This window comes from Vulpes lagopus, chromosome 17, assembly GCF_018345385.1.
Source record: "Vulpes lagopus strain Blue_001 chromosome 17, ASM1834538v1, whole genome shotgun sequence".
NCBI lineage: Eukaryota > Metazoa > Chordata > Mammalia > Carnivora > Canidae > Vulpes > Vulpes lagopus.
Window position 1 is genome coordinate 39,745,747 of NC_054840.1, and position 25,875 is coordinate 39,771,621.

Genomic DNA, 25,875 nt, shown 5'->3' on the forward strand with positions numbered 1-25,875 from the left:
AATAAGGATATCCTGCATAATGAGTGCAGGCATGAGGCTGAGACATTCCCTGGTAAGTGTGTACATGGAGGCAGAGTGCTGACCCTGGGGGTGTGCAACAGGAGCATCTGTTTACTGTGTTTTTCTCTTTTGCAGTTATGCAGAGTTACCATGGAAAACACTGCCTCGGGGGTAAATGCATTTACCATAAGAAACATTTATCTTAAATGGTCTCAGTCTGGAAGTCATCTTAATAAATCATCCAATTTGTCTATTCTGCTTCCCTGCAGGTCTATATCTAAACAATATCTCAGAAAATTACACGTTTAAGATCTTCTTGGTAAGAAGGTCTCAGTGTCTGTTTAGGATTATGCCCTCCATGCCCCAGTTTTATGAATGGTCTCATCTGGCTATGTTCTCTTAAAAACCTATTCCTCGTGGCCTATTTTCATGATGGACCCATCTCCACTTGCACACGGCAAAGAAGGCTGTGGAATCCCTATTAGAGACCTTAATGGCTCTGGCAGTTCTGTGTTCAAGGCATAACCCTCTCTATACCAATACCCCCAAATCCTGCTTCTTTGAGGAAATGAAAAACCAGGGCAAGGGGAAGTGTATGGAGAGCTGGAGGGGATGATAGATGGAAACAAGGAGAGTTCAGAATACAGAATAGAATGGGGACTTAAGGGCAAGGCTAGTTATGAGAAAGGCAGGCAGAGCATGTTGCATGGGTGGCGATAGGCACCAATTTTGGCCTTGTCAGAGTCCCAGTTAATGAGAAGGGAGAGACAATGGGTATGATTCGGGTAGTGAGGTGTGGAGGGCATAAAACATCAGTATAGTACAGTACCATAATGTCTGTACAGTAATTGTGATTATTGGTTCTAATGAATCTTCATGGGAGTTCCTCATGACAAGAGATGGGTTTCACTTCAAGAAGAGAAAATATCTCAGCAGGAGTTCTGTGGGTTTCCCTGAAATCCTCTTTTTTTATTCCCCTCCTCTCTCTTCCCTTTTTTTTCTTATTCACTTCCCCTTCCTTCTATTTATAATGTCAAAGCTTGGCTATAGCGCACCCACCATCTTGAGTCCTCTCCACTCTGGATGATGGCAGCTAAGAAGAAATCTATTGTGACTCCTCTCTCTAATTTGAGGGGAATACTATGATCTGGGCGAGCAAGAAGGAAAGGGGTAGGTGAAAGAATAAAAGAATAAAATACAAGAGGTGAAAGAATAAAATATGCATAGAGAACATTTTCTTTTAATTATTTTTAAGTATAAGATGCTCAGGTTTTATTCCTCTGGCTTAATCTCCTTGTCCCCAATTCCGGAGAATCCTTGCTGTCAAGCTCTCAAGTGACCTGCTAGCTGCTAAGTCCTGCTGAGCTGCTGAGTGTGGCTTGACATCTCAAGTACCAACCCTCAGCCCTGTCCCAGATCACGTCAGCAGCTCTGAGGAGAAAACGCACAAAGCTGCGCTCACCTGTCATGGCGTCTTTCCTGGAAGCGTGTTCTCCTTTAGTTCCGTGGTAAGTAGCATTGCTGCCAGTGGATTCATAGTCTGTTTTCCTTTCTTTGAGGCTGATCATTTCCCGGGGTGAAGCTGGGGCACTTGCTACATAAAGAAATCAAAAGGAAGACTTTCTGTGCCTCATTCCACAGCACGGATAGCTTTTCGCACAAACAGCTAAGGTCATGAAGACACATGGCTCAACCTGTACCAGTACGTGTGCATGGACCTACTGATTTTTTGTTCTTTTGGCTCTTGCCTTCACCCCTTCCCATACTCCCTGTCCTTTGTTGCTTTGTAGTTAAGGGGGTACTCAGCCTTGGTGTTGGTAATGAAAGACTATTTGCTGGGGCCATCTTTCTTAGAAAGACATCCTGACTGGGACCTGACCCACCAACAGTGTACAGGACAGTTTTAAGAATGAGATCAGACTTGCTTTCTTTATTTCTCTCTCTCTTCTCCTTTCTTTCCCTTCCCTCCTCCCTCCCACTCTCCCCCTCCTTTCTCCTCTTCCTTCTTTTCTCCTTTTTTTTTTTTTTTTTTTTTAATAATTCTATGTGTTTCAGAGGAGCCATTACTGATTTTGGAGAATCGCTGATTAAAATAAATGCAGTCTTACTTAAATACTCAGTGACTCAGGAACTGTTCTAAAGGAAGCCAGATGAATACGTAGGATGATTTGTGGGGCTGAAATAACCCAACCAGCAAAGATCAGCCCATGGGGTGGACTGGGCAGGGTGTGCAGAGAGCTCATTTCCCGAAGAGACATCCCTGATGAACGCCCCCAGCAATCTCTCACCTACACCTGGCACTCCAACCACTTGCTGCCTGTTGGACCCGGGGAGGGAGCCCCAGCATCTCTTTGAGCCTCCATTTCTAAAATGATGGGTTGTAATTAAAGGATCCCATGGGAATTTCATGATTTTTTTTTTTTAAACTGCTCTCAGACTAGAGTTAGAACTGAACTTGGCGATAAGGAAGCAAACAGAAAGAGGGGTAGATTTCTTAAAAGATCAAATGGGTTGGTAACAACTACTCTGTCCTGCCAATGGAATGGAGTTCTACGTGTGTGTGCTGGCAAGGGGGCAGCTGGCTGTCCTCACACTGATCTCCATGCTCCTCAGTGATGATGCTCAAGTCCAGCGCCTAGTCAATCACCTCTATGTCAGTAGGGCCCAGGCATGGCCCTCTTCTGCCCCGAAGCTGTCCCCAGCCTCCCCATGCTGAGGATGGTGCTTCATGAGCCTGTTTTTAAAAAATATTTATTTGTTTTCTTTGAACAGCATAATGTAGTATGTTCATACACTATATATATATATTTATATTTATACTATATTTATATAGATATACTGTATGAGCATACTATCCATGTAGTAAATATCCTTGTCCTTCTCTCATCTTCCACTTTATTTTGTCTGATAGTATTTTTTTAAATGTTAATGTAAGTTCCATTAGCCAACATATTGGCTACATATAGCCATCACTGGTTTCAGATATTTTATTCAATAATTTATCAGTTGTGTATAACACTCAGTGTTCATCACATCACGTGCCCCCCTTAAAATTAACAAGACAGGAAACAACAAATGTTGGCAAGGATGCGGAGAAAGGGGAACCATCTTATGCTGTTGACCGGATTTTTTTTTTTTTTTTTTGCATTCAGAACAGCTCAAACTTTATTTTTTATTTTTTATTTTTTTCAGAACAGCTCAAACTTTAATGGACACTCGGTAACCCCTTCTCGGCTGAAGGCCATTCAAGGGGGTTCCCACGGGCAGCATTTGCCACCCTCAGGACACAGGGACAGGTACACAGGGTGAGGCAGGGAACCCAAACGCTGCGGAGTGGCCATCAGTGGGCCGCTCGCGCCGAGCCGGGGCTGGTGGCACTAGGCCTGGGGCTCAGGCACCATCCTCCATCATTTGAAGGCAAAGGGCACCCGGCGGATGTTGGCACAGGCACAGAAATCCCCGATTTCAGTCAGGTAGCAGTCAAAGTCATCGATGAAGGTGCACTTGAAGCCCAGGGGCTCGAGCAACTGGCAGATTTTTGGTGGACACCCAAACTCAGTGAACACCCAAACTCCACTGATAATGTTCAGTCCCCAAGACGACCACTCGGGGCCTACCTGGGTCAGCCGGCAGCCGGCCAGGGGGTCAGCAGCCCCTCCCGGCTCCCCCATCTACCTTGACCTGGCCTATCTGCCCAGCGGGAGCAGTGCCCGGCTAGTGGACGAGGAATTCTTCCGGCGGGTGCGTGCACTCTGTTGTGTCATTAGTGGCCAGGACCAGCGCAAGGAAGAGGGCATGCGGGCCGTCCTGGATGCACTGCTGGCGGGCAAGCAGCAGTGGGACCGTGACCTCCATGTGGCCCTGATCTCCACCTTTGATTCAGTGGCAATGCACGAGTGGTACAAGGAGACGCACGCTCGGCACCAGGTGCTGGGCATCACTGGCTGGGCAGCAATAGCACTGTGTCCATGCAGGACGAGGCCTTCCCCACCTGCAAGGTGGAGTTCTAGCTCCGTCCCCGACACCCACCCCCTCAGCCAGGAATCTGCCACTGTCCCGAGATTCCCTTGCATCAAAAATAAAACAGGTACTCCACTCAGCAAAGAAAAAAAATAGTGTGGAGGTTCCTCAAGAAGTTAAAAATAGAGTTACCCTATGACCCAGCAATTGCACTACTGGGTTTTTAATAAACCTGTTTAAACATAAGACTCATCTGAGAATTCAGAGATACCAGGGCCCCCATCCCTGCCTGCCCCAGGCCTTCTGAATATGAATCTTCAGTGAATGAGCCTAAGAATTCATATTTAACAAGCATACCTGGTGATTAGTAAGGCTAAGGGAACTCTGATTTTTTTTGTTTTTAATAAAGCCCTCTGCTAGTATCCAAGCTCCTCCCCAGCCAAACCTCACATTATACCTTTGAGCTTACCATTCACACCCTCTGCAGGATCCCTCAGCTCCAGCCCACTGGGCCTGCCTATTCCCTGAATGTCCCTCTTTTTTCATTGTCTGGGCCACTTGATGCATTTCATCAAGTTCAGTATCTTCTATGGGCAAATCACTATGCTAGACATTGGGGAACAGAAACATGAATCATGTTGCTCTCTCAACTCGCAGAGGTCAGGAAGTGGACATGCAAATAAACAGAATCAGAGGCAGAGGGCTTAGTAGATGTCGCAGCCAAATGCTGGTGAGAGAAACAGAGGGAGCCTTTGCCCATCCTTTTCTGAGAGACACTCTACCCACTTCTCAAACCTACAAACAAAATCCAGGCTCGTTGCTCAGCTCTTGAAACCATAAGAGGTTCCCAATCCTGGCTGCCCATTAGAATTAAATCCTTGGAATGCTTTCAAAGATACTGATACTTGAGCCCCACCCAGAACCAGTTGTATCAGAATATCTGGGTGTAAGTCTATCATGAAGACAAGGAAGAAAATGGCATTTGCTCCACATAACTGGACTTGGTTGTGTGTCTAGTTGTGTGTTCTCAAAACATTGGCCACTGAGGCTCACTCATCTCCTTTACCTTCTACCCCACTCTCTCCTCTCTTCTCTGTCATCCTCACCTGGGAGAGTCCTTTCCCTGCTCTTGCTCCTTTGCTTTTAGAACCTTCTGCATAAAAGCTAGTCTTTATTTTTAAAAGATTTTATTTATTTATGAGAGAGACAGAAAGAGAAGCAGAGACATAGGCAGAGGGAGAAGCAGGCTCTCTGTGGGAAGTTGGTTATGGGACTCAGTCCCAGGACCCCGGGATCATGCCCTGAGCCAAAGGCAGATGCTCAACCACTGAGCCGCCCAGGCATCCCAAAAGCTAGTAACTGCCAGGCAACCACGAAGGGACAATATTTTGTAACCTCTTGACCACAGCTTTCAAAATTAGCATCTAGTAGCATGCAGATGGTGGGATTTATTAAACTATATCAAGTGTGTAATTATCTTTTTTTTATTTTTATTTTTTTATTTTTTATTATTTTTTAAAGTGTGTAATTATCTCTCAAGACCTCACACACAGTGGGTCCGAGGCTCCGGTAAACTAAGATTATACTTTTGGAAAAAATCAAATCACGCCAACAAGTGTTTACTAGGTGTTTTTGATGTGCCTCACTAGGAAATAGCAGGCAGTGCCCTAGCTGAATGGCTGGGAGAGTGCCTTGACTCTCTGCCTCTTCTCCTTCTGGGCACCTTCCAACCTACTACTGTGTCATTTCATCTAACATTAATGTGTTCGCAATAATTAGGGCTTTAAAAAGACACCATCCTCGTGCTTCCCAGACTCACTATTCTTTAACTTTTTAAGACGTAGGGAGGTAAAACACACAAAAGGCCACCCCTGTGCTTCCAAAGGTGGAAGTTTCTCTGTCCCATGGAGGTGTCTGAGTCTCATCTGGTGGAGGACCAAACATTACAAGCAATTACACACACACTAGAAATAGAAGTTTCCATGGGACTGGGAGAGAGTAATTTATTTCAGTCAGATATTTCCCATTCTCGTCTGATTTTCCTCATCAATCTGACAGTAAAGTGTGGTGTCGGGTTTGATGGCCAACTATCTCAAGGGCAGAGGAGTGCTCTCCTACCACGCCCTCTGAGATGCAGTTCTCTGGCAGACAGAGGGCAGTGAAGAGCAAGGAGAAACTCTTAAATAAAAATCTAGATAGGGGCGTATGTGTGTGTTGTGTGTGTGTGTGTGTGTGCGCGCGGAAGTGCACATGTGTATGTGCATACACGTACACACACAATTATTTAACCATCCTTCCTTCTGACAACAAAAGCCAAAATGCAGAAATCAAAAGAAATATTTTAAAACTTATACTTAGAATAAGTGTAAGTTTTTAGAATAAACACAATGAAGACCACTTACATAATTAAATGATATGCTCATATTTGCCTTTAATTTTCCCCTTAATCTTAAGAATTATATAATGTGACTGAAAGGGGGTATAAAAATAAAGTATTTTTACAAGTAAATAAGAATAGTCAGTTGAAAACTAAAACAATAGAAACGTGATAAAATTAGGGAAAAAATCGAGTGACTTAATAGTTCTGAGTGGTTGTAATAAGACTTTATTAATGATTTATCAGCTGGCTTAAAGGTAATAATAAAAAGCTAATCAGATATGGAGTAATAATGAAACCCTTAATGGGATATTTCAAATGTGTGTCATTTTCAAGCAGGAAACAGCATGCCCTTTCTCCCTTACTCTGCTATTTCAGTTATAATCAATACAATGCAACTCAAACTATTTTAACTTAGAAACACGTCCACAGAAAAACCTAATTTGCAATCATCTGACAGCTATCTTTATTTTTGTTGTTCACCGAATACAGGTCCATGACATGCATTTCATGCATAGAACACCTGTTCAAGATTTTTAAAAATCTGTTAGATTTGTTCTAAGTCTGTGTAAACACAACACAAAGTCACCACTGCTATAAAAGAAAACAGACTTGTTTCTAGCAAATGTGCCAACTGAGACACTCTCCTTCTATAGGGGTGAGCAAAGGGGCTCAAAGGAGGGCCCTGACGCCAAGGGCAATCAGGCTTGGCTGGCTCTGGGCGTCTCTTACCTGAGCGGTTGTTGGGAGACACTCGCACAGGGGAGATGGAGGGCGTGCGGGAAGAGGAATAGGGCCTTTGCCGATCCCTCTCAATGGTTGACGATGAGGCTACAAAGTGATACTGTGACCATCCGTCCTGCAATAGACAGCAAGCTCCCATTAAGTGGAGAAGGCATTCCCTGACATTTCGACATTCCCAACTTTTGATTTTGCAAAAAACATTTCTATAGTTTGTCAAGAGAGATCATGGAGCCCTGCTCCATTATCAAGGTTAGCAGAGAGGAGCGTGAACTGGGACCCACCTGCTCCCTCCAAACAACCTGACACAGGGAGGAGGGCCTGCTTTTAAGGCTGGCTTTCTTTTACAGATGTTGAATAAATGGTCTTTTTATTTAAACAAAAATACGATGCTCAGAAGGTCAGATGACTCAGGATGTCAGATGACTCTTCTTTACCTACCTCGTTGCAGCTCCACCTGGCCCAGTTCTCAACTGCCTCGAAGTCTTCCAAAAGGATTTACTCTTTTTTTTCCAAGGACATTCAGCATGACCATCACTGTGCATTCAGACCCACATAGGTATGCTATGTTCTCTGGTTTAATCCAGGAACTGTATTTTTCACTTTAGAGTCTATTCGAAATGCATCGTACCAATTAATCCTCCATTAAGCCTCCTAATAGCTAGTTAATAAGCAAAAAGGCACATGTGTCATTTTTTATCATAAAAACCAAATAAATACATTGTGGATATTTTGTAAATTTAGAAAGCATAAAGAAGGAAAAAAATTGCCAATAGTCCCAAGGCTCCCCAGAACTCCTGTTAACATACCACAGTATTTTCTCTTTTAATTCAAGTTTATTTGTATCAAAGTCATATGTCAAATGGCACTGACACTAGCACAAATAAAACAGACATCTGCCTCAGACACTCCCCGCCCCCCCCCCCCCCCCCCCCCCCCCGCTTCCTGCAACACAGAGGCAACCATTTCAACTCTTTTGGCTTTTTCTTTTTCTGGTTATATTTAGATTTTTAAGGGACTCAACATTCTATAAAGAATCATTACAGAAATGAATAGATGGAATTTAATGAAGAACAAATATATTTTCTTTTTGTTTTCTTGGATTTTTTTTGAGCACCCATATCTAAAATTGTTTTATTATTCTTTATACCTTATGCATATTTTATGACTATTGTTTTGTTTCTTTTTTAAATTTTTTATAAATTTATTTTTTATTGGTGTTCAATTTGCCAACATATAGAAGAACAAAATTCTTACTCATTTCAGTATTTGTGTCTTTGTGTATCTAATTCTTATTCCTCTTCTGTTTGGCTGGTAGGATAAAGCAAAGGTTAGAAGTATGCTATTTTAAAAACTATTACCTATCACTTAATTGAGAACTGACCATGAGGCAATATCTTCTCAATAATCTGATGAGCTGGATATGATTAGTATCCCATTTTACTGAGCCTTAGACAGTTAATAGGCCACCTAAAGTCAAACACTAAGCAAGTAAAGAACTAGTGACACTGAAATGTGGCATACTTGTAAGTACTTGAAGGGAAACATACAGCGAGGTTAGGGGGATCAAGGAATATAGGTGGGGAATGTTGGTGTTAGTTTATGGAATGTGGTTATGGAATGTGTGTCACCCTGGAAATAGCATTGCAGCAGGGACCTGGAGGATGATAAGGACCCAGATACTGAAGACATAGACTGCAGTTTCTGAGCCAAGGAAGAGTAGATATGAAGGCAGGTGGATGTGGGCTAGGAACATAGGAGAGCCACTGGAAGACCCTGTGGCTGAGGAGTGATCAGTGGGCATTAGGAAATCTAGAAGCCTTCTGAGTGCCTAGAACTGTTTGGGGAGAGAAGAATGGAAGCAGGGATACCAGGAAAGAAGCTAATCCACTGGAGGAGGGAGACACAACCCTGGCTTGGATGGGGGCTGATGATGAGCAATAGCCATATTTGGCATCTATGTTGGACGATATGCTGCTGACGTGGCTACTGAATGAAGGAGAGAGGAATCAAGCTTTACCCCAGTGCTTCAGGTGTGAACCAGGAACTGGAGGTGCCACTCACTGAGATAAAGAATACTGGGAGAGAAGTAGCTTTCGGTGGTGAAACTAATAGTGCCATTTGGGACAAGTTGGGTACAGATCCCTATTGGACATGAAAGAGAAGCTACAGAATAAAGCAGAATCTGCAAATTGGGATTTCAGGAGCAATGTCAGAGCCGGAGATACAATTTTGGAGCTCAGCATAGAAATGTTATTTAGAAGAAGGAGAACAGATAGAAACATGATTCCAAATAAAGGCAAGTAGGAGACACAGGGCTGAGCCCTGGGACACTCTAATATTTAGAGGGTGTGAAAAGAAGATTCACAGGAGCCTCAGAAGGGACAGAGAAAGCTGGGAGGAGGGCCAGGAAGATGTGAGGTCAGGCAGGACTAGGAAAGCAGATGTATAAAGGAGAAAGACACTAACTGGATACTAGGCAGGACCAGGAACTGACCACCAGCTTGGGGAACATGGAAGCCATCATGATGGGGACAAAAGTACTTTCTTTGGTCAGGCTGGCACAGGTCTAACTTGGGCGGGCTCCAGAGATAATGAGAATAATGAAGAGTGAGCACAGACCACCTCTGACAGTTTTATTATTACAGAAAGTGGAGAAATTGGGCTTGGAGAGATTGAACGACCAGGAGATGTTTTCATAGATCACCTGGGATAGTGTTTCATTTGCCTTTGGGAGTGACTCAACAGAGGGGAGCAGAGAGCTGGTGATGACACAGAGGAAGCAAATAGTTGCAGGAAGGAATTTCAGGGAGAAGTACTAAGAAGATTCTGGAACAATGGGCTCACGGGCCATGGAACAAGAGGGAGGACAGGCAGGCTGTGTGGCTACAACCTTAGCAGGAATGTGGGAGATTTGGAGGCAGGAGGATGAGGACATTCGCTGATGCTTTCTTTCAGGTTCTCAGGTGGGGTGAGAAATGAGGTCATCTGCTGAGTAGGAGGAAGAGCTGAAGCTTAGAGAATAGGAGGGAGGAGAGGAAGGGAGGGGGAGGACAGAAGAATGGAAGGTATGAAAAGGTTCTTGGGGGTGCAAGTTGACCATAGCTAGGTGGTCCAGGTGGTCAAACGGCCAGGATGCTGAGAAGTGACTTGAGGCAGGTGGCAATGAATTTAAAAAGAGACAACAGGTCAGCATGTTGCTTGTTGTTCTCCAGCCAAGTTCAGCTGCCCTGTAGCAGGTGTAGAGTAGATGGAATGGTCAGGAAGGTAGCCCGGAAGGAGACAGGGACTACAAATGAAATGCCATAAAGTCCATTGAATCCAAGCCAGGGAAAGAGGAAAGGGAAGATGTTGGGGAGGAGATGGAGAATGAAAACTAGTTGATGGGCTGCAGATCCTAAAAGCATCATAGGCTGTTGGGGTGAGGGTACTTCACAGACGCCAGGGGTGGGAGATGGGAAATGAAAGAGCTCCCACTTGAGAGGGCAGCAGGGAGTCGGATGTGGGGAGCACATGTTCAGAGGTAGCCCAGTCAGAGAGAGAAGAAGGGGTGGGCAATGCATACAGGGGATTTTGCTGATTGCAGACCATGAGTTAAAGAGGGAAATGAATGGGAGGCAGGTAGAAGAAAGGTGGGATATAGGGGCAGATTACTGGCTGTTCCGAACCTTTAAATGATAAGAGTCCAATAAAACAGATGACCCAAGAGTCTTGACTGAGGTGATGAGGGCATAAGGCATAAATCCTCCTCAGGAAAAGGTGGGAGAGTGTCATGCTAAGGGGTAGGTGTCAAGACAGGAGGGGACAATGTCTCCACAGGAATTCTGTGCGCTTCCCTTAAATCCTCCGGTGGATGGTAGCAACGATGGGGAAGGAGCAGTTTTAGAAAAGGGCAGGATGGGAACCATTTCAAAAGTGTGTGTGCATCCATTATTCATGTGTGGGAATGATTTGAAAAAGTATTTAAACAGTTATTCCTTTCTTTTGAAGGGAATGCTTTGTTGACCGCAAAAAATTCTTAAACATGACCAACAGAAGTGGATCATGTTATGTCTTAGAATTTAGAAGATGTACTCTGCGGTTCCAAGCAATGGCTCAGGGAACTGCTTTAATCAAAAGCTTGGCTCCTTTGGTCATGAATAAGTCATGACATTCCATATGTCATTAAGGGTAAAATATTTCACCGTAAGAACATCAGCTAATATTTCATATGTTCTAAGACCAAAGGAGACATCAGACATAAATGTGGCATGACTCGGGGTTTCGTTTGGTTGGTTTTACTTGGTGGGACAGCAATGGATTAGTCAGCATCTCTCATGAAGATGACTAGAGATATGTTCTGATCAGCAGTTCAGATTCCATGATGCTTGGATTACACTGGGACCATGTAGGTTTACTTACATCTCTCGAAATGTCAGGAAAGTGGAAGTAATACTAAAACTGCTTATGAAGGAAGAAACCCTTATAAGGATGCACTAAAAAAAGCTTTCAAATCCCTCATAAGCCCCAATCCCTGGCATACAAAGGCATGGCGGAGTGTGACCTTGCAGACAACCTGTCTGCAGGCGATGGGATCAGCACACACTTGAGGATGATGAAGCGTGTGTTTAGAGGCATCCAGAATGCCAGAGAAGTTGGGTCTGACACCTCTGCACATGGCCCATGATTACATGCATGTGGGCGCAGCAACTTTAATGGAGGGGGGAGGGGGGAGCTTAGGGAGCAGGGCCAAGTGGAAATCCAAGTAAGGTTCTTGATTAGAGCAATTTCCTGAGCCATGGCAGGAGCAAGGAGAGGTGACCTGGTTACTGCTCATGTCCATCTTCCTTCTCATTCATTGATGCAGAGCGAGGGGGGGGCCATGATTGAAACACAGGACTCCCATGCTGCCATGTTCAGCAATGCCTAGGAGGGACCCCAGAGCTTTAACTCTGTCGTGGGAACTCCCCAGTGTACGGAAAGCAGTGTATCAGATGCTAGTTATGTTGAGTAATTAATCACCTTGAGGATAAATTCATGATCCTCCGCATCTTTCACCATTTGAATTTTCTTTTGGCATTCAACTAAAAAAACCGCTTTGCTTTCTAACAAAGAAAGATGCATTTTCTTTGGGAAGTTATTGCTAAGCTAACATTCCTTTTATCCAACTGGCTGTGTACATACTTGTTATCTAGCCAGCTTGCAATCAGTTCATTATTCATTTACTTCCCAGTGTCACTCAGGAAGGCCTGAAAGTGGTTTCCATAAATAAAGACGACTTGGACACATATTTTTTACATCATTTGCCTCTTTGATCACTATTTTTTCTTCTTAAAGTTTTAACTCACTGTAGACCAGAAGCTTTCTCCTGAATTTTATTCCATCAGATGCCTAACCACTGTCCCCCTTCACTTCATCCCTTTGCCTTCTAGGGGTTCGAGAAGAAATCTCAGGGAAGAAAAAACAGAATGAAAAATAGCCACAGCACCTAGGAGAGGGCCATTAATCCTTAATATTGATGATCAGGGACCCTTTTAATGTCTATCTTTCACCTCCAGCAGAATGACCGAGAAGTTGGTGCCCTTCAGCTCAAGACCCAGCCAAGCTGTCAAAAATGTGATATGATATCTGCGCCTCAAATTGGTTTTTATTTTTAATACATTAAACTTAAAACTGGAGGTTGTTAAATTGTTCCAAGTAGATAGAGATAGAAATCCAAAAGAGAAGAGGAGTTCAAAGTCATTGAACTTTAAATTGCCACCAGGAATAATCTGATTTTCTTTATCTTCTCCTTTTTACTGTCCTTCTGCCAATTTCAGCTCTGTGTTAAAGTGCCCAGCCTGTTTCTATGTGAGACTGTATCACTCCCCAAAGCTACTATCATCTGTATTGCTACGTCCAATGTTCCAGAGTCATGAGAATCAAGGTAAAGTTCTTCTTCACAGGCTCGAAACCCTTTGGTCTTCGCTGTATGTCCACCTGGTGGTCACTCTGTTTCATCCCTCCACATCTTCCCCTTAAGTACTGGAAGGTCTCTGAGTTGTGTACAGCATTGGAGGTGGAAACGTATCCAAGAAGACTGTGCTGCTGGAGAGATTCCTACTAACAGATTTCAGATGAAGGGACAGTGTGGCTTCTGCATTTGTCTACAGGAGGTTAGTGTTACACACACTTGCCCCATAGCTTCTTACTCTGGCAAGTGCACAGGACAGTCAGCACTACTCGGCAGGTGAGTCTGTTAGGTCTATGTGCAGAGACGAGCTAGAACTGTGGGGTCCAGGCTGAAAACGACCTTCACCTTGGGCCTCTCTGTGGACAGAGAGCTGAAATGAGAAGGCTGCCAGGAGTCAGCCCTTCTCGTTTTGTTCATTTGACAATTACTAGTGAGCTCCACCTTGATTTCTTTTCCATAAATTAAAGACAAAAATACCCAATCAGCTTGGGGAGTTTTAAAAGCCCCAATGCTTGGGTCTCAGGCCCTGAGATTCTGTTCAAATTGTTCTGAGTTTCTGTTTCAAAAACCCTGGAGTGATGTGAATGAAGACTATGGCCATGAACCGCTGCTGCCTTGGAGTTTCTATGCATAGGCTGTAGTGATGAACAAGGATACAGAATACATTTTCAAGTGTTAAATGGTAGGAGGCTCTGAAGTGTCCAACTCCACTGGGGAATGTCAGATAAGGCATTCTCAAGGTTGACCTCTACAGGAACAAAAATAGGTCCCAACCTCAGAGCAGAGAGGTGCCTCCACCTGCCACACACACACTGAGCCCTAATAATACTTGCTTACCCAGCAGCCACTGGCTATGTGATTCAGTGTCACACGTCCACACCTTTGATCCAGCAGCTCCACAACCTGGCACTGCATTTTCCCTATCACCTCCTGTTGAATCTTACTTATCCTGCCCACTTGTGTGCTAGGTAGGCAGTTCAATGTCATTAAGTCACCACTGCTCAAAGAATCATGACTTCAGGAAGACAGGAAGCAGGCAATACATGTTCATTAAATCACTACTGCTCAAAGAATCATGTCTCCAAGGTTTAGGGAGCTTTAGCATTGCTACTTTTGATTTTTCCTCCCACTATGAACAAACTGATTTGATACCACATTACCTACCATGGTAGTCCTGTCTCCCCAGTGTGAAGCAGGGCTGGGCCTTACTTATTTCTGAAGCCCTGGTCCCTGGCACAGTGCCTGCAACATAGAGGTGCCTAATGAATGCTAATGGGTCCAATGATTTAAGATGACTGCATTAATTATTGTTAAAATGATAATGTCATAGGCTTTGTAGCTAGCCTCTGTAGTTCTTATACTCTATTGTCCTGTAACAAATGCAGGTTATCAGAACTTTATGGCTGTTGTTTTTTATTATTATTTTATTTTAGCTTCGAGCAACCTCATCAGTATCATCTTCTGCTGCCGGTATATCTGTCTTTTATGACACGCTTACTGCTGGGCTGAAGGCTGTGTTAGTTTAGGTAAAATGGTATTAAAAAAAAAAAAATGGCCTACGGCTTGCCAGCTACACTTTAAATAGTAATGTTTTCTTCAGCTGCTGCTGCTTTAGTGCGATGTATATAAAACTGCCTCCTTTTTAACCAGCCTTGTAGATAATTTGAAGCACCATTATACCTGCCACATCTGGCCTGGATCGGCGCTGATTCCTCTCGCAGCTCTCAGAACACGGACTGCACCCCTCCCTGCCCATCTCTAACTGCTCCCTGCATCCTGCAGCTCAGAGAACACCAGCACCTCTCAAGACCACTGACACTCCATTCTCCCCAAACACAAATCCTTTGGAGGGCCGGGAAAAAATGGTAGAAGGAGTAGAAGGAGCAACACCTCATGTTTTCCATCAGCTTTGCTCCGATTCCTTGTAAAGTTGGATACAGAATTCCATGCTGACTACCAGAATGTGCTCCCCAGAACAAAGGGCTGGTTTCTATGTGGGTCACCTATGGGGACATTCTGGGCAGGGAAGACTGGTGCCCTGAGTTGCTGCCCCAGAGAGAAGGCAGGATGTGGGGCACACCCACAGGATGTGTGGAGAGCAGTCTGGTAAGATGCAATGAAGCTGAAGCTGAACCAGAGGGGAGTGTTCACAGATTTACTGCACCCCCAGGCTGCCCCGCCTGAACTGCCAAGGAACATCCTGTCTCCCAGCTGAGACCCCAACCCCCAGGCCTCCATGCTGCATCAGAGAAGTGATGCATAAGGACAGAAAGACACTGGAGGATGGAGGAGGAGGGCAAGGATGAGGGAGATAGGTCGATCCATGTGTGGATACTAGGGCTTATGGAGATGGTGGAAACCTAAACATCTCAGGAGCTGTTGAGAGGATGTTATTAGAGGGAGATAAAGGAGTTAAATCCTCAGTCATGTGTTTCAGAGATGAGATGGAAGGAAATGGAACTTCCCCTAAGTTCCACTGTGGTCTCTGATCTTTAGAAGAGGGCACCCTTTGGGGACTAGACAGCAACGGGCGGAGGGCGATGGGGTTCATGAACACGCCTTTAATAATACGTTAAGTGCGATGTTCCCATTTACGGTTCCATTTCCAAAGTGTGTTCTGGAAGGTTTATCTTCTATACTGAGCATTCAGAGTTAACACATCTTTTCTAATGCTAAGTGACATCTCTGACTCGGATAAAAGCTTCAATAAATAATTAACCTTGAAAATGGAGATTTGCACTGAGACAGATCTCAGTTGGAACCCAAAATATCTACTAGGACAACCATTACCCCGCACATATATGGTCACTGGTGTTTTTCCTCCCTTTTGAAAACAGCCCTGGAACCTCCTTAATCTGGTGAGATTTTCTCAGCCCTTAGACAGAGATTTCTCAGTAGGCACACAGAGGCTATTTGATTCTGGAGTAACAAATACAAGTTTTTTGCGTTAGCTGTCCTTGAAGGCTCTCAGTCCATAAGTTTGTCAATTCTAATTTGCTGTGAGTGACTTGAGATAGAAGGGAAGTGTGGTGGAAATCCTTCGGGCTTTCGGCAGCCCAAGCTCATCCACTATTTCAAACTAGAACACTTACAGCTTGTTACTCACAGTCACTATCAGGACTTCATCATGGACCTACATTTCAGACGAAAGTCAAAACAAGATTTGTTTTCATCCCCTGCAAAAGGCAACCAGCTAAGATATTACAGCTCACCTTTGAAAAGCTTGATTGCTCAAAATTTGTGCCAGTTTTCTAGGCATTTTAAAGTGGGCAAACCATATTAATGTGATCACACATGAAGCAGAGAAAGAAGAGAGTCCAAATTAGTGATCCTTATGCATGCACACTTCTTCTTGCAATAAAAGGTATTATACAGGGAAAAAAAAAAATGAAAGTAGAGTATCCAGAGTCTGTGTGGCTGAAGCCCAAGCCAGATTCTGCATGACAGTGAAACCTTAGCTCCCTTTGCTGTAATAAAATCAAGCTTCGTCTCTTTTTAAGTGTAAAGTGTTTGTTAAAGATTCATTAAAACTAATTCTATCAACGATTCTACAACAAAAGCTAGTAAAGTTAAATATTGAAACTAAATCTTAAGGGCCAAAAGGGAGTATTTGCAGTTTAATACAGAAATAAATACCTCTTGACATACCAGTTGCTTTCATATTAGTTTGTTTCAGTCTGGTGCTCCTAATGGAATTTAATTAAATTGATTTGGATGCTTAAAGGTACAGTAAATACGGATAATAATTCTCTGTCGTGCAGGTTTTCCTCACTATCCGAAAGTTCACTTTATGCCGCTAATCTCTTATGGGATTCCTACCTTAGTACCTGTTTTCACTAACTGAAAGAACTCTGGTGAGGATTTTGGCTTTTATGAAATGATCATTGCTTTGCCCTGTTTTATCTACAGGAAGTTTCATGGGACCACTCTACTTTCAGATGGTGGGGGATACCTGTCCCATCTTTTAAAAACAAATACCAAGTAAATCAGTTGAAGAGATTCAATTTAGTGCCATGGGCCTAATTCTAACAAATCAATATCATTGGGAAGATTCAACTAGTTGGAAAGAAATGTATGTAATTTGGTCAAAGAAAGCTTACCACTGTTAACTACCACTTGTTAGTTGGTACCAATGGAATGTAGAAAAAATCCTCAGGAAATGGAATAAGGTCATTCTGGTCCTTTTGTTTCCCTGGTGTCACTTCTGAGGTCTTAAAAATAAGACCTGAGGTGGACGATCTTTTAACAACGCCCTTCATGTTCATTAGTACCAACAAAGTTAAACTTGGGGTGAATAGAAGAAAGTCCAGTCTTTAGATTTAACAAATCCAAATGTTTCACTTCTAGTATGCCCCATCCCGACATGTGAAAAGCCAAGTATCTCACATATATATACTCATCAGTGGTCAGTAAGTTCAAAGCTCACCCCAGGTTCTAACCTTGAGGTCTCTACCTCCCACCCTACTTGAAAGTTCTGCAAATTACAGACCTGGAAGCAAGGTCAGCGCATGTGTCCTCTGTTAAGCTTCAACTCTGGGGTAGTGATGTTGTTGAATTTATTTCATAAACATGGATAAGCACCTGGCACTGTGCTAGGAAGAGCCATGAAGAAGAAGTATGTTATTATAAGGGCTCTTTACCAGCCTTGGAGGGTTGGGGAGAGGGAGATTTCCTTGAGCAAGTGAACTGAGATGGAAATACCCAGTCTTGGGAGGAAGGGGAGAAGGCATTCCTCGCTGAAGAATGAAACTGCTCATCTAGTGTGTGGTAAGCTTGGAGAAATGGGTGAGAGAGATACTGGAAGCTACTGGAGAGATTTAATCAGGATGCTGACAAGATTAGATTTGGGCTTATAAAAGTGTATTCGGAATGTTTAATGAAAAATAGATTGAAGATGGTAAGGTAGGTTCCACAAAACCAATCTGTCAGCGATTGGACCAGGACTTGTGACAGATGATGATGGAAATAAAGATGGAAGAGGTAGCTAAATTTGAGAGATAGTTAGAAAATAGACTCCACAGGGCTCAGTGAAAATACAGTGGAGATAGGGGAGAAAGAGGTACACTCGGATACCTCGTGGATTTCTGAAAAGAACAACCAAGTGGGCAAGTGCTATTAACTGCTTTCGCTGAGATGAGTGATGATGGGAGAACAACAGATTTGGGGGAGATCTGGAGAGCTGCTTGTCAGGTGTCTGCACTGTCAGAGCTTGTGATCTACTGGAGTGGAGATGTCACATGGTAGTATAAACTTTGAGTTTGGAAGGGAAGACCATATAGAGAAATAGATGTGGATGCCATTGGCATTCAAATGTATTTTAAGGGCATGGGGGCAGATGAGATCATCTACAATAGAAGGTACAGGGTGAAAAGCAAAAATGCCTCAGGGAAGATCAGGAGTCTGCAAAAAAGACTGAGGTGGAGTGCCTTGCAAGGTCAGAGGAAAACCAGGCAGGAATGAGTGGTGGCAGAGAAGCCTGGAGATCACATAAGGAGAAGGATGTAGCTGGGTCTGCTAACTGCTCTTCCAAATCCATTTCCTTTCGTTCCTGGACATACATCTAGACCCCATGTCCCAGCTTCCTTTGCAGCTCCACCGTGTGATGGAGGTCTAGCCCATGGAGGGTGAGGGGATGGAGATGGGCCATTGCTAGGTATGGTGGCAGGCCTTATAGCAGGTGGGGGGACTCTAGACTCCTGAATGTACAAAGAGAAGAGCTTATCTGCCCACATGAACACCTGTTCAGAACGGTTGCATAAGCAGAAAATAAACCTCTATCACATTGGATCATTGGATGTTTAGGTCTGCTTATTACAGCTGGAAGCCTTCCTTGATTAATGTAGACAATGGAACTAGTTAAATACTGCAATTAGGAGCAATTTCAACAGAGGCATGAGGACAGGCATCATCATGTCAGACTGCAGGGGTTGAAACATAAAATGGAAAGTGAGAACTCCAAACTTCCCAGAAATGTGGCTGTGAAGCGTGGGGAATGTGAGGACAGAAAGTGTAAGGCAGAAATGGAGGAGGATAGTCAGGAGAGGACATTTCTCATTTTAAGACAGAAGTACAAAGAGAACATGTCCCTGTAGAGGAGGAATGACTGGTCGGAGAGGCAGAAGAAACAAGAGGAATATCAGCATAAGAAGGTTCTCACTCAAAGAAGACTTGACAAAGGACTTGGATAATGAGTAAGAAAACCAAATACATAACATTTTTATATTTTAGAATAGAACCAAAGAAAGAAGCATAAAATAAAACAACCAAGAAATAATAGTTAAAATGCCACTATGTATGTGGAAAAGTTAATCTAATATGTAGATATTCACTTCTATATTCCCAGTACCTAAAATGTCACTTAGGGTAGAGTAGGTGCTCAATAAACATGTATGGAATGAATGAAGTAACTAATAGGATTAAGAAGATGGCTCCAGTTTGTCCCCTGTAGTTGAGTTTCTTATGGTTTGTCTCCCTCTCTGATTTCATCTTATTTTATTTTTCTTTCACTTCCCCAATGATCCTGTTTTGTTTCTTAAACTCCACATACAAGTGAAACTGTATCATAACTGTCTTTCTCTGATAGACTTACTTCACTCAGCATAATACCCTCTAGTTCCATCCACACTGTTGCAGAGGGTCACTGAAGGGGGAGGTGGGGGGGGATGGGGTACCTGGAGATGGGTACTAAGGAGGGCACATGATGTGATGAGCACTGGGTGTTATATGCAACTGATGAATCACTGAACTGTGCCTCAGAAACTAATAATACACTATATGTTAATAATCGAATTTAAATAAAATAAACTTAAAAAAAAGGAAAATAGCTCCAAGAGGAATAATATGTTATTACACAAGGAGGAAGAGACAAGGAGGGCGTTACAGTACAGACTGGCACAGAGGGAAAAATTGGTGTGTAGTTATATTTCTGATGCTGCATGTTTTAGCCTTATCGCAGGGGACTGTGGACAGCCTGCAAGGGGCCCTATACTAAAGCAGATCAAGGAACAACAACAGGAAACATCCGAAGTGTATCCCCATCCTGCGACCTCCTCACTTCTTCCCTGGGGTGCTGCTAATGCACCTGCTACTGCTCAAGTGACAAAAAGAGTCTGAAAACTTAGAGTTCTTCCTCACTCCCCACTGAACTGGTCTCTCTGCATGGACTAAGGACACTCATGGACTTGGGACAGTTTTCATAATTGAAGCCAACTGAAAGTTACTGTAGGAGCATTTTCAATTAAATGAAAGCACTGGGGGATCTCTCAAGAATGTGGTTTTGAATAAAAACTGGTATCACAAAGGCCATTGGTGCTGGTACCCACATCATCTGAATATTGTAGGTGTAAGCATCTCAGTGGCCTTTTATTTTTCCACTCTGCAATAACAACTCTGTTTTTCAGTTAGGCTCATTCTTAGCTCCCCCGCAGGGAGATCTGGCCATGTGATGAAGACTTGGGAGTATTTAAGCTCTTTTCCTTTCCAGCTGCTTGGAATGTGGACAGAGTGCTGGCCAACGCTGGAGAGTGCACAGAGACAGTGAATACTGATAGGAGGAGCTAGAATCCCTGATCTGGGAGGTGTGACATTGGACCAGGACTGTTAGGCTCCTTTGTGAGTCAAAAGACAAAATAGAGTCTGTGGGAGTAACACATGTCTCATCTCCAGATTCTACAAGATCAGGCTGAGAAGTCACTAGAGGGTGGAAGAGCTTGCAAGTGGGGAGAGCTTCCTTGGAGGTGGCCCCTCTCCTGAAGCATGGAGAGTGAACTACCTATTTAGCGTGATCATCTCTCCAGAGGTGGGGGTTGCAGGGACTGGTGTTTTCAGTGCCACTGGAAGAGGCCACACAGACTCAGTGGCAGGGGTGGACTGACCTACCATGGAGCTCAAATAGCTGAGGTTTCAGACCTATCCACAGCCTGGACCCCTTCCAAGGCCTGCGCAGAACTGTATATCCACAAAATGTACTCTTCTTCTTAAGCCAGACTTCCAAAGCTACCTATGCTACAGGGGCACAAAATCTGCATCCACCATGGCTTATGTGCAGTGGAGCAGGGGAAGCCTGAGTCTGATGGAGAAATCTGAATCTGAATGGTTAGCTGGAGGAGGCCAAGTCCAGGCCAGGGGTTCTCAGTTGGGAGGTGGTACTTTTGAGCAAACCACACCACTGCTCCCATGAGAGAAGGAACTAGAACATGGACGTCTCCTGAAAGCAGAGGGGACCAATGCCAGGCTACAGTAGCGCCGGGCAGGCTTGACTCTGCTCTCTTCTCTTCCTCCTTCCCTCCCAGAGCCTGGTGGGTGGGTAGGGTCAGGACAGGAACAGCTAAGTGGGGGGAGAGAGGAAGAGGGGAAGAAACTGACCACAGCCTTCCTGCTCAAGCAATTAAGGCTCTCATAGCATTGTCCGAACTACTGGCATCCACTGAAAAAGGGGGAATAAATTTCAGTTAATTGCTTAGAGTTAGAAACAAGAATGGTTGTGGACTTACATTAAACTTTCAAAGTTTTCTAGCTCCTGATTCAATCCTTTTGCCCTGCCTTTGGTCTCCAGGGTATTTCTGTAGGTTTTGATTTAAAATGTTATGGAGAAAGCCTTGTGAAAGGGAGGAGGCACAGAGGAAACATTCAGTTTGGGCCTTGCTCTGCAGGATTTCCCGCTGTGGAGATCCATCCCAGGAACAGCTATAACTTAGTCACTTCTTGTTTAGCAAGTGCCATGTGCATCGATTTCCACTTCTGCACAATTGATTTTTGCTTCTGTGCCCATTTGTGTCTTTGTTTTTGGACAGATATCATATGATGAGTGTCTGAGAAGTGTCTCCAAAAGGTCAGGGGACCTCATGAAAGAAGATCTTATTTGTCGATATGAACGTCAACAAGCAAATGCCTGGATTTATGGAGGAGACAGTATCACGGCTGAATTTAATCTCCGCCTTTTTGTTTTTTACCCCAACTTGACATCAAGTGATTTAGAAAAGAAAGAACCTGACCAATTACCACGACAAGTCTTGAGGACACTGGACTTGGGTTGTTTTAGAATCTGTCCGAATGTCCTTACGTTCTTCCTTCCAGTCATCTCTTGGTGAAGAATTTTCCAGCACAGTAGAAAGATTAATAAATTCCTGGCAAGCAATTTCCTTGATAAAATGACAGCCCTACATTCAGTAGTTTATGTCTACAGAGGATTTACTGCTTTTCCATCACCATCTTAGATACTCGCAAAGCAAGAATGTCCGTTTGTAGGCATCAAGGCTGCAGGCTCCTGTGTGCATAGTGGCTTCCAAAAGCAGTGAAAAACAATACGAGGGCCGTGTCCACTCTCTCTCATCTTCTATGGTTTGGACATTGGAGGAAATCTGCAGGCATCCCTCACCTATCCATAATTACTTATTGATTTCTTGTGTTGTGAGTGCAGTGGTGGCAAGACCCAGTGAAATGAATATAGCAGCAGTAAGAGGAGGGAGCCCTGTGTGAGACAGGCCGTGAAGGGCATGACTCCACTCCTACCCAAGCTCATTAGTCACTGGCTGAATGGTGTGCACAACCTGAGAGTCGATCTTCCTGACAATAAAAGGAAGGATGTTTAAAGATTAGTTTTATGTTTTGTTTCTCTCATCCAAGAATGAAGCAGGAATGAATACAATATCTCTATCCAGAGAAACATGATCTGACTCGGTCTCAAGCACAAGCAGCTTGGCATTTTTTGAGACACCAGCTCATTGTGAAAGATCCTGTTATTTTGGGTGGGGGCCACTTTAGGAGCACAGTTGTAAAAACACTAGGCAATGAATATTAGTGGAGAAGAATTAGTCTGGTTTCTAACCCAGAAGATTATCAGTACGAGTTTGATTCTGACATTTAATCTGGCTTTGATTTGACCCCTGCATTTATGAGCCAAGGGTTTTAATCCACTCATAGAAGAGTTGAGTCGATGCTGGTTCTCTCTGGAGCGCTTTGAGTTTCTAGAGCGAAATAATAAGCCTCAGTACCATGAGCTACACAGTGAAAAAATTGTGACCTCCCTACTTGCCAACAGGGACCACCCTATCTCTTTTCATGGTAACTTTACAGGGTCTGTTTTAAGAGCCCGGTATGTTTTCTCAGCAGGAAGTCCAGGGGAAGGGGAGAACAGACATAAGCCCCTCCTTCCTGAGCTCCTTCTTTCAGTACCAATACTCAGAGGCATTTTCGCTGTGGTGCCCTGAACCTTCCTGCTACCTCTGCTTCATCTCAGGACACATCTCTGCCTCAGAGGACAGAGCAGGTCCACTGTACTTGAAGATCATGATTTCTCATTGAGTAATTACCTGAGAAGGGTCTCCTGGCATCAAACAGGATGGCCTGGCATGACCCCAAGTGGCTACTGATGCTTTTCTCAGAAACCTCTGCAGTAGTCTTTATGGGGCAGCCTTACCAGCTGAGTCCCATTGAGACCCAGGGACTGGCACGTGGGTCTGGAGGTGCAGACAGACACTGGAGGATAACAAAGGCCTACTGTGCTGAGCTGGGGGTCTAGGAACAAGACCCACACAAGACATGTGTCATGGCAGGTGGCAGGGAACCACATGGCTGGCAACATGACCGAGGTGCCAACCACAACCAAGGCGGGAATTCACCTCCAGTCAGTAAAGCATTCAGGCTTGCTAGCTGGAATTTCTTATTAAGAGGTTATTTTGCCCCAACATGAGAGCAAAAATGAAACTCTCATTTGCATTTTTAATGATTAAATGTTAATATAGGATTCTTTAGTTATTTATTAATTTATTTTTAAAGATTTTATTTTTATTCATGAAAGACAGAGAAAGGGGCAAAGACACAGGCAGAGGCAGAAGCAGGCTCCACACAGGGAGCCCAACGTGGGACTCCACCACAGGACCCCAGGATCATGCCCTGAGCCGAAGGCAGACGCTCAACCACTGAGCCACTCAGGAGCTCCTATATAGTACTATTTAACTATAAGTGAAGAAAGATTTGGATCCAAAGCCTAAAAACAATGTGCTAAATCTCATCCAAATCTGAGTCCCAGTGGTAAACAAGCTAACGTTTTAAGCGACAGCTAAGTAAATAACACTTGAGAGCAAAACGAGCCACATATATTTTAAAACCAAATGCTGTTACTAAATTTTGTGTTCAGGAAGATCCACCAAATTGGTCTTGGACCTAATGCCTCATGAAGACCGATAAAGCAATGATCTCTACTGACTAGGAATGAGATAAATTCCAATTTTCCATGTCATTAAGCTGAGTGTTACAGTCAAAACTTTTAGACATTGGCAGCCAAGAGGGGAATTAGAAGTTTGGAGAACAGAGTAATCAAAATAGTTCAAGTAAACTAAGAACTTCAATTTTTATAAGTTCAGCCATCTATTTTGTTTTTGCCAGAGGGAGAGATAGGATTTATTTCATTTTCTTCATTCTTATTTTCTAGCACAGAGTAAAGCAGCCTCTTCCAGGTGATATTTGCTCATTTTGCATGTAATTCAGAATTTTGCCCATTAGGAGTTAATATTTTAATTGTACTAGAGTTGGAGGCAAGTTTCCTTGCAATTTTTATTAAGAAATGACTTGCAGGGACGGCCGGGTGGCTAAGTGGTTGAGGATCTGCCTTTGGCTTAGGTTGTGATCCCAGGGTACCGGGATCGAGTCCCACATCGGGCTCCCTGCGGGGAGCCTGCTTTTCCCTCTGCCTGTGTCTCTGCCTCTCTCTTTCTCTCTCTCTCTCTCTCTCTCTGTATCTCATGAATAAATAAATAAAATCTTTAAAAAAAAGAAAGGAGTTGTAATATAAGGTCATAATTCAAATCCTCCCACAATTAATATTTGAACCAAGGAAGAAAATTGTTTTCTATAAAAGTATAAAAAAATCTTATCTGGATATTAAATATTATAGCACTTTCTGCTCCAACATTTTTAGCTGAAAGCTTGAACTATTCATAATGCTTAAAAATAATTCTTTCTAAGTTTGAATTAAAACTTTTTTGTTCATTTAAACAAATCTCCCCTCCAATTGTTTTAGATTACTAAGGAATGACCTTAATGCAGTCCTTGGGAAGAGGTCAGAAAGATGATTTTCAGCGGAGGTGATGAAAAAAATGTAGGAAAAATGAAGATGATTAGGTGGGCAAGTAGAGTGCAGGGTACAGTAGTGGTGGGGCACAGACTGTGGAGAGGCTTTGGAGGGTGTGGGGAGAGGGAGGGAAATTGAGTGGGGGACACTGAAGTTGAGTCCAGCTGGTGGCTAAATGCAGGCAGAAGGCTGGGGATGAGCTGCTCCAGAAAGATCTCATGGACTGTACTACAATGTCTGGACTCCATCCTGAGGCAAAGGGAACTGCTGGTTGTTATTGTCCCCAAAAGTCATTTAGTCAAATTTGCTTTTGAGAAAATTCCCCTGCCTGCCGTTTGGAGAATGGCCTGTAGCCCGCAGGGGGAGCACCCAGTTAGGGGTCTGTGACAATAATCCAGATGGAAGAAGCCAGCTTCCTGGCCATGACCATAGAATACGTAGATGGAGGCAGAAGTGTGGGGCTTGCTGGTGGGTTGGATGTAGACACCTGAAGGAAAGGTGAGAGCAAGGGATGGTTCCTGGTTTAGGTGAGGGAGGATATAGGAAGAGGAGCTGAACCCAGGAAAGTAGGCCAGTTTGAGAGCTGGTTTTGTCTGAGGTGCTGTGGAAATGTGACAGGTTATCTGGCAGGTGGCCAGATACATAGAGAAACAGATTTGGGAGAGCCCTACAAGTGGGTGGTAACTGAAGCCAAGGGAAGAGTATGGGACAGATACCAGGAAGAGACTGTATGTCAGATAAGCCAGATCTAGACACAGAACCTGGGGGACATCACCATTTGAGAATGAACAGGAA

The 25,875-nt window shown here is 43.8% G+C and overlaps 1 protein-coding gene across 5 annotated transcripts in view; it reads right to left on the reverse strand.

Moving 5' to 3' along the window:
- The window catches only part of CTNND2 (catenin delta 2), a 901,977-nt gene that overhangs the window by 11,000 nt on the left and 865,102 nt on the right, over positions 1 to 25,875 (reverse strand). For all 5 annotated transcript variants that reach the window (XM_041732004.1, XM_041732005.1, XM_041732002.1 and 2 more), the window contains 2 exons: positions 7,070 to 7,196; positions 1,463 to 1,594 (listed from right to left, as the gene is read on the reverse strand). In XM_041732004.1, the coding sequence (XP_041587938.1) occupies positions 1,463 to 1,594; positions 7,070 to 7,196 (259 nt within the window). The remainder of the gene's footprint in view (positions 1 to 1,462; positions 1,595 to 7,069; positions 7,197 to 25,875) is intronic.